General features: G+C 39.9%; 1 protein-coding gene across 1 annotated transcript in view; it reads left to right on the top strand.

The window, feature by feature from the left end:
• Window positions 1–10,000, top strand: part of hcrtr2 (hypocretin (orexin) receptor 2) — a 53,126-nt gene that overhangs the window by 21,274 nt on the left and 21,852 nt on the right. The window contains exons 2-3 of the mRNA XM_056471392.1: window positions 1,367–1,545; window positions 7,553–7,796. Coding sequence (XP_056327367.1) covers window positions 1,367–1,545; window positions 7,553–7,796 — 423 coding nt within the window. The remainder of the gene's footprint in view (window positions 1–1,366; window positions 1,546–7,552; window positions 7,797–10,000) is intronic.

Raw genomic sequence — 10,000 nt, forward strand, 5'->3', positions numbered from 1 at the left:
AGACATGAACATTATTGAGCATGTCTGGTGTAAGATTGAAGAGGCATTGAAGATGAATCCAAAGAATCTTGATGAACTCTGGGAGTCCTGCAAGAAGGCTTTCTTTGCCATTCCAGATGACTTTATTAATCAGTGATTTGAGTCATTGCAGAGATGTATGGATGCAGTCCTCCAAGCTCATGATGGAGTCAGACACAATATTCATTCTGTTTCCACTGCAGCATGAGCACATATTCTATACTGGACATTATTGAAGGTTCAGTGACCAGACTTTAGTCTGAGCAGAGTCAGAGCTTACTGTCCTAATGAAATCAGTCAAAATCAAGGCATGATCATATTTAATTTAGGTAAAATAAGCGTCATCTAGAGGCCTTTGCCTTTCATATAAGCCACTTCTGATACCAAATGATATATTAGAAGTTGCTAAAACTTGGATGGGTTACAAGACTTTTGTCAGGTATTGTATCTCACCATATGTTATTGCAATAATTAATTTATCTGTTCAAATAAAATGATCATTTTCATAACTTGAAGATTCTGGCTGTGATGTTGAAAGCTTAAGCTCCAGACCTGTTGCCTCTCAGTGCTCTGCAGGCAGTATTTATACATGAAGGCACCTCACAAAGCTAATTTCAGACCGACATCGGAGACAGCATAATGATTTAATCATTAACAACAAAAACCGTGAGAGCCTCAAATATAACTAATGGAATATTTGCTTACTACAATATTAATTTCTCCCTAGAAATGCCATCAAAAGTGGATATTTTTAGACAAAATGACACCTAAGCAGCGCTTTGAGAGACACCTCAGCTGTCAGAAATGGAAAGCAAAGGACTGTGGCATATTGAAGGCAGTGAAGGATACATTTGTGCTGCCTTCACAATCCAGATGAAGGAAGCTCCAGAGACAGAAAGTGCAGCAGAAATTGCATTCAGACTTGCATTGATGCCTTCCTACTTTGGAATTCTGCCTCTTAAGGGATCGTTTCAAAGCTTTTGTATGCAGCCTCTGACCAATTTAACATCACTTTTATTGGCATCAATTGTCATCAATGGTTTCATGAAGAAACTTAAACATTAGCAGAAACTTTTCATTGCACACAAGGTCCTTTAAATCTCTCTTTAGATTCTTTAGCAGTGTTAAATAGTTTAATCATCCATCAACATGAGTCAGTAGGAATCCAGTTGGATAGTCACAACTCCTATGATTCCACACTCATTCATGCCCTCATCAAACTATGCTTTTGTTTGTTGTGAGTACGCGCCCTCTAGTGGCCAAACTTACGTACTGTGTCTTTAAGTGCACCAGAAGTTGTTGCCCAGTTTTTTGGAAACATAATCATTCAAGGCATCTTTCTTTTCAGTTTGTTTTGCAGTTTGGAAAAACCATCACATGCGCACAGTGACCAACTACTTCATCGTGAACCTGTCCTTCGCAGACATCCTGGTCACCATCACGTGTCTCCCTGCAAGTCTTGTTGTGGACATCACTGAAACCTGGTTCTTCGGACAGACCCTGTGCAAGATACTGCCCTACTTACAGGTAAAGAGTCTAATTTGGTAAAGAGTTTCTCAGCTTGTAATGGAGGCCAGCTAGTGAAGTGCTATGCAGGTAAACCTCACTCCTCTGACCTCTAAAGGTGCTCTAGTGACAGACGCTATAGAGGCCATGGTCTTCAGCCTTCTTGTTAAAGCAAGCAACTCCCATGCAAAGAATCGCCAGTTCAATCCCAGTTTAGCATGGGTTGAGCGCAGTAGGACCGGTGGGTTTTATGTGGGGGCTTGTCTGGGATGGAAGTGAGGTTTAGGGGGGTTACTGTAACAAAGGCCAGCAAGCGATATGCAGTGCAGGTAGCCTCACTCTTTTGACCTATAAAGGTGCTCTAGCAACAGACGTTATAGGCTATGGTCTTTAGCCTCCTTGTTAGAGCAACCAACTCCCATGCAAAAAATCGCTGGTTCAGTCCTAGCTCAGCACGGGTTGGGTGCAGTAGGACTAATGGATTACATGTGGGGGCTCGTCCGGGATGGGAGTGAGGTTTTAGGGGGTGAGTGTAACAAAGGCTAGCTAGCAAGTGCAGTGCAAGTAAACCTCACTTCTCTGACCTCTAAAGGTGCTCTAGCAACAAACACTAGAGGCCAGGGTCTTCAGCCTCCTTGTTAGAGCATTTGACTTCCATGCAAAGAATTGCCGGTTCGATCCCAGCTCAGCAGGGGTCGGATGGGATAGGACTGGCGGGTTACATTAATTTAGAATCTGTTTCAAAGGAAAGTTTAAGGAAGTTTTGAGTGGTTTACATTTATGTTTTATGGCAGCTTTGATCTTTCACATATACAACTTCTGACACATCAGAAAAAGCAGCTCCACATTCAGCTGATCGAGAAATGACTCAGAAGTCACACTGTTCTATTTTAAGATACAGGCCGATAATGTGAAAAAAACAATGAATAGCTAATCGCACAGAACAGACTTTCAAAAATAAAGTAATAATAATAAGTTTCATAGTCCAGATCATCGAGTAAAGGTATTTAAATGACTATTAAAGTTGACTTAAAGTTGTACTAAATTAGCTGGAAATGAACATTGCTTCTCTCAACTCCTCTCGTCACTCGCTCTACATTCCGGGTATCCCGTGAAACATTAATATCTCTGCTCTCCAAATATGGTGTTAAACGTTGCATAAAATCAATCAAAAAGGTTAAGGTTGAACATAAAAAGTGACAAACGCTGATCATTTGTCAAGAGGAGGCTCCGTTTCAAACTGAAAGGCACGCAATTGGTCCAGCCATTCTCCTGTCAGACTAAGGAGTGCTCCGTGTAAACAAGCTAACCGATCGATCGATCGCTTCAGAAAGATTCAATACTAATATTGATGGAAAATCTCAATTTTGAAATTTGGGTCACTGTGACTCAATTTCCTGGTTTGGGTCACATTTGGGATTTTTTTTTCTTCCCTATACATCAAATCTGAGGTTATGGAGTTTCTGGAGACAACACCGTGCTGTTTTGGACTTTAAATAGCCCAAGCTTATTGTAAATACATGCCTCATCCTTAATTTTTGCGAAAGCTAAATACATTCCTCTGATTACGTTTTAATGCACGTTTCAAATGACAAATCCACTAGAGGGTGCTGTTTACATTTTTTGTAAATCTGAAATACGTTACTTAGGGTACATTTTGGTCTACATTTCGGATACACATTCCTCATCTATGAGAAGGTGGAGCTTGTCTTACAGATCAGCTAGCGAATCACTGAATTAAACCCTTCCCTAACCCCAACCAATAGTGTTTTCAGAAACAGACGTAAGAGAAAAGTGTGCTACAACCACATGGTTTACCTTGATTTTACAGTACTTTTATCTCTTTTGTAAAAGTGCGCTTCACTGGACTTGAACCTGAGAGCTCTGCAGCACAAACAACATGACGCAAACATGTTCATTACTAATCGTAGACAGTGTTCAGTTGTTTTGTGCTGTTTATTTGGTGCTGTGCAAAGAACTGCATGAAATAATCCTTTATCCATCAATGATATATCTTTGTAAATATCATTAGTGTGAAAAGGAACAAAAGTTGTTGTCATCACACTGCCCCCTAGTGTTCATTTTACCCAGATACTGCAGTCAAGCGTACTGTATTTTTAATTACATTTTCACAAAAGTGACTATAGTCCAGATGAGCCTGTGTTGCATCAGGAACACATTTACTCAACCTCGTCTTGTAAACACCTACAGTAAAGGACAGACTGTAATATCTCAGCTGTCACCGTCTGAAAGCTACAAGTACCATTGTTTCTTCTCTATGCTCAGTTATCATCCCTCGTCGGATTACTGAATATTAATGAGAGTTTTGAAGTTATGAAGACTGAAGGAGCAGCTGTGGGTTAAAGCCATGTGTTGATACGAGCCTGAAAAAGTCGCTTGTTTCTAATCACTTTCACGCATTTTGACTTTCACAGAGAGAGCGCTGCTTGATTGATTCCAATATAATGCAGGATGTTTGCATCTTTCAAATGCGCACCAGACACTTTGACTCAAATGTCTTCCAGTTGACGTTTAGCGCAAAGCCAGAACATCAAAGTAGCTTTTTTTTTCCCTACAGATGTGATGCAAAAGCATTCAAACATATGCAATGTAAAGCACTTCAAAGGCATGTCTGTCAGAAACTGATCAATTTGCACAGAAGACATGCGTTGAACATCTAGTGATAATCATGTCATCTGATTGGCTGCTTTTAAATGTGGTTCAGGGCTGCGTTTCTCGAGAACCTTCACAAGACTATGTCATTCTTAAGTTGTACCTTGAGCTGTACCTTAGCATTATTATGTGTTTACTAACACTTTTTAGTTAAGTATACCCTCTTAAGTCGTAAGGTTGGTCTAGACCTCCCCTAGGTATATCTTAAAGAGCCCATATTATACATGAAATAGGGTCATATGTAGGTTGTAAGGGTCTCCAACAACAGTCTAATATGCATGCAAGGTCAAAAAACACTTTGATGGTCTTATAATCTGCATTTATTTTTACCTAATTATTCCAGCGACTCCCATATGAATCGTTCAGCGATTCATTTGTTCCCAACCCCCTCCTCAGCGCGAAGCTAATCTGCGCTGATTGGACCAATGACAGCCTGCTGCGATTGGTCGACAGTGACAGGCTTCAGCGCGAGACAGAGTGAAATGCCCAGCTGGTAATCAACTATATAAAAGTAGTCACAGTGCACACGCGCTTCATAGTGTAAGGCTCACACTCACACACTCACACACACACACACACACACACACACACACACACACACACACACACACAAACACATCACGCTCCTCCTCAGAACTAGAGAGAGCGACGCGAGTCTCCTGTCTCCTAGCCCCTAGGCGTCACACATTCGACCTGCTCTTTTTCTCTCACACACACACACAAACACAAACACACACACATCACGCTCCTCCTCAGAACTAGGGAGATCGACACGAGTCTCCTGTCTCCTAGCTTACGATGGCCATAGCAACGACAAACGGCAGTGGAACGCGAGCTCACAAAAGCATTTAACGTTAAATCCGTAAACAAAGCGGCACGCGTTGCGTTTTCAACGTGGCTTACATGCGATAAGAGAATATAAAGAGTAACCGCGTGTACTGTACCAGGTTAACAAGTAACAAAACACAATAAATACATAATTTGCAAGCTAGAGTAAACGAGGCAACAATTTTAATCGCACTTACTTACACTAGTGAATAAACCTCATCCTCCGGGGGCTCCGGTTTCCCCCACAGTCCAAACACATGCGCTATAGGGGAATTGCTCAACTAAATTGGCTGTAGTGTATGAGTGTGTAGGGGTGTTTCCCAGTACTGGGTTTGGCTGAAAGGGCATCCGTTGCATAAAACATATGCTTGGCGGTTCATTCCGCAGTGGCGACCCCTGATGAATAAAGCGACTAAGCCAAAGGAAAATGAATGAATGAATGTTGTCTTAATGACTGATATGTGTGTTATTTCCAGTGTTGGTTAAAGTACTGTAACATATTACAATTTTGAGCCTATCATACTGTTTCAAAAACAAAAACACAAAAATAACAAAGTATATTTTAACATTACATTATTTAAAACTAAGTGTAACAAATTCAGTAACTTTCTTTTAAGTGACCTAAGATTGTAATTCAGTCCAAATTATTAGCCCTTCTCTGAAGTTTTAATGCTTTTAAAAACGATTGTCTAAAAAGGAAAACATTTTATAAAATACATTTTCTTTTCATTCATTCATCAATGGAATGAACCGGCAACTTATCCAGCACATGTTTTACGCAGCTGCAACCCATCTCTGGGAAACACCCTTGTACTCAATCACATTCACACACACTACAGACAATTTAGTTCATCCAACTCCCCTATAGCACATGTGTTTGGACTGTGGGGGAAACCAGAGCACCCGGAGGAAACCCACGCCAACACGGGGAGAACATGCAAACTCCAGACAGAAATGCAAACTGACCCAGCTAGAGGCAAGAATCAGCGACCTTCTTGCTGCGAAGCAATCGTGCTACCCACTGCACCACCGTGATGCCCTATATAATACATAATAGCTTTAATAACTAAAGTATAATAACTGATTTCTTTTATCTTTGCCATGATGACAGCACATAATAGCTGACAAGATATTGTTCAAGACACTAGTATTCAGCTTAAAGTGACAATTAAAGGCTTAACTAGGTTAATTAGGTTAATAGGCAAGTTAGTGTAATTAGGCAAGTTATTGTATAATGATTGTTTGTTCTGTAGACAATCGAAAAAAACATTGCTTAAGGGGGCTAATAAAATCAACACAGGCTCATTGTGAATATGTACCTCCGTATACATTTCTGGAGAGCGTGTATTATGTAGCTAATATTAGACTAGATATTTTGCAAGGTACTAGTATTCAGCTTAAGTGCAGTTTAACTAGGTTAATTCCAACCCAGGCTCATTCTGAAAAGTAGTAGTAGTAGTAGTAGTAGTAGTAGTAGTCCCGAGGACTTTTCTGGAGACCGCGAATTATGTAGCCGGAGGTACGTATGGCTGCATTTCGTTTTTTAAACGAACGCTGCGGGGCGGTATGACGCCGTTCCTTTTAGCGCTTACCAGCTGACCGCTTACCTTTGTGTGGAGGGCTTTCCTGCCGCAACCAGTTTGTCCAGTTAGCTCGTCCTGTACGTCGACCGGGTTCGAGTCCGGGGAAGAGCGGTTCCAGAAATCAGGTAAGACTAAAACAGAATCCAAGAAATAAAGCGAAGAGGTTCATAACAGGGTGAGAATGTGGTAAAATCCGAAAACGTAGTAATAAATAAATAAATAAATAAGACGAGGGCTTTTCTTTTTCCGGACGGCTTTTGTAAATCGTTGGTTGGGTTTAGGGCAGGCGGGTCGATTGGTAAAATCGGTTGGGTTCAGGGAAGGAGGAGGGTGGGTCGGCCGGACGATTGGCCGGTCGCCCAGTCAATCATTCAGCCAGTCGGACAGACAGACGTTCGTTCGACAGCGGCCTCTGGTGGGTTGATGCGAGAACAGCGCGTGCGCGTACGCCACTCGCGGGAGACGTCCGAAAAGCCAAAAGTCGCACACAGCGGCCTCTCGCGGATTCGCGAAAACCAAAAACTGCAAAAATACGTACCTCCCGGGACGTATTTCGCGGTCTCCAGAAACGGCCTCGGGACTACGTTTTCAGAATGAGCCTGGGTTGGTTAATTCAGTCAAAAGTTATTTGACAGCAAAAAAATCTTAAGACAGCTAATAACGTTGACCTTAAACTAAAAAGTAATAAAATAAAATAAATATTCCAGCCAAACTAAAAGAAATAAGACTTTTTCTATAAGAAAAAAATAGATATACTGTGATGTTTTTCTTCTTATTCTATAAAATATCACTTGCGAAATATTTTAAAAAGAATTTAGGAAAAAAAATAAATAAATCACAGGAGGGCAAATATAATTTTGACTTCATCTGTACGTTACTTTTCCTCTAACACTGATTACCTCTTACGTTTCCCTCTTCATTTTTGCATCTCTGTTATCCTCCAGACCATCTCAGTGTCCGTATCGGTCCTGACGCTGAGCTGCATTGCCCAGGACCGCTGGTATGCGATCTGCCACCCGCTAAAATTCAAAAGCACTGCTAAAAGAGCCCGCAAGAGCATCGTGCTGATCTGGCTGGTGTCCTGCATCATGATGATCCCTCAGGCCGTGGTGATGGAGAGCAGCAGCCTGATGCCGGAGCTCACCAACAAAACCAGCCTGTTCACCGTCTGTGATGAGCAGTGGCCAGGTGAGCATCTCCTGTCCACACACACACACAGGCCATTAAACATTTCAGACAGGCCATTTATTTCTGCTGTGTGAGCACTGAGAGAGAGACAATCAGATTCAAGCTTCTCCGTGCTGAAGTCATCTTCTTTCTGCAGCTGCTGTAGTTGGGTTTTAGATGTGTTGTTTTGTTTTTCACATTAAATATAACTGGAGACTTGAGACTAAAGATATGACTGATAGATTAGAGAAATAACTACTAGACCAGAGAAATAACTAAAAGAATGAATATTGTGTCTGACTCCATCATGAGCTTGGAGGACTGCATCCATACATCTCTGCAATGACTCAAATCACTGATTAATAAAGTCATCTGGAATGGTGAAGAAAGCCTTCTTGGCGGACTCCCAGAGTTCATCAAGAGTCTTTGTGTTCATCTTCAATGCCTCCTCCTCCATCTTACCCCAGACATGCTCAATAATGTTCATGTCTGGTGACTGGGCTGGCCAATCCTGGAGCACCTTGACCTTCTTTGCTTTCAGGAGCTTTGATGTGGAGGCTGAAGTATGAGAAGGAGCGCTATCCTGCTGGAGAATCTGCCCTCTCCTGTGGTTCGTAATGTAATGGGCAGCACAAATGTCTTGATACCTCAGGCTGTTAATGTTGCCATTGTTACGTGTTTAAGATGTTTTAGTGGGATGCTTTAGCATTTAAGTGAGACAGCTGTACTCAATAGTTGAAACAATTATGTAACAGTAATAAATAGAAAAAAGACATAAACATTTACAATTATCTTCAAACAAAAACAACGAGTGTAAGCCAAATCAAAGAAATGAACAAAACAATCCTTAAACTAAAGTCTAAACTAGGCGTCAAAAAGAAATACAAATAAAACCCGAGATCTTCAGTGTACACCAGGGGCGTTGCTAGACATAAAGCTCTACTGGGGCACAGCACCCCCTCCTAAATAAATAAATAAATAAATAAATAAATAAAATAAGTAAATAAATAAATAAATAAATAAATAAGTAAGTAAATAAATAAATAAATAAATAAATAAGTAAATAAAAAAATAAAATAAGTAAATAAATAAATAAGTAAGTAAATAAATAAATAAATAAATAAATAAGTAAATAAAAAATAAAAAAATAAATAAGTAAATAAAAATAAATAAATAAGTAAATAAAAAAAATAATAAATAAGTAAAAAAATAAATAAATAAATAAATATATATATATATATATATATATATATATATATATATATATATATATATATATATATATATATATAGCAGTACTTTGTTGTTATCCAATTACTATTCTAAATACATAACAGAAATTAATCATAAATGTAACTGGAAAACAATCTAAAGACACAACTGGAGCGATGCTAAGATCATTTAAGAAATCTTTTGCATGAATATTAATTTTATAAGACTGAAATTCTATAGACAATTCAATAGAATACAAAATCAGATGTGTTATAGAGTTATCTGTTGTGTGTTGTCTTAGACCCGACTCAAGGCCGAGAATTAGGTTGAGTCTAACCTCCCTGACTTCATCCCTCCTTTCTGCTTTATACCAAAAACAAAACCTTTGGAGGAGCCATGCAGTATAAATAAGATCACCATCAAATTATTTCAACTTTGTTTTGTCGACTTGCAAAACTCACTTCGCGCCTGTTTTACAATGCATGAGCTATTTTTTCGGCGTGCATGTTCACAACTGGACCGGGAGCAGAGTGGCGCGTCAGCACCAAGCAGAATCGGTGTGCGTGATGCGCGCGGCGGCGCAGGTATGTTTTTTTCTGCGCACATGCTCAGTTTGTTCTTTGATTAAACACATTGCTTTCATCAGCGTTGGTTTGGTTGCACATAGAGAATAACGTCTTTATTCTGGAATTACCACTCTTAATAAATACACTTGCATATGATGTAAATCATATCTCAAAGCATTTACTGGGGCACTGGAGATTTATACTGGGGCACGCGCCCCAGTAAATGGGGTCTAGTTAAACACTCAAACTAATCTAACAAAACATTACTCTAAAACAAACCGGATAAGACGGTCAAAGCTTAGTTTAGAATCACACAACAACCATCACATTGTGTTACTTAAAGCAACGAAGTTCAACCAGCAAACTCGAATTACCACAGTAAACTGAGGTAATAAATCACTAAACAGCCGTAGCACAATCAAATTGCGTGGAGCACAAATGGTACGC

The sequence above is a fragment of the Danio aesculapii genome, chromosome 13 (genome assembly GCF_903798145.1).
Source record: "Danio aesculapii chromosome 13, fDanAes4.1, whole genome shotgun sequence".
NCBI lineage: Eukaryota > Metazoa > Chordata > Actinopteri > Cypriniformes > Danionidae > Danio > Danio aesculapii.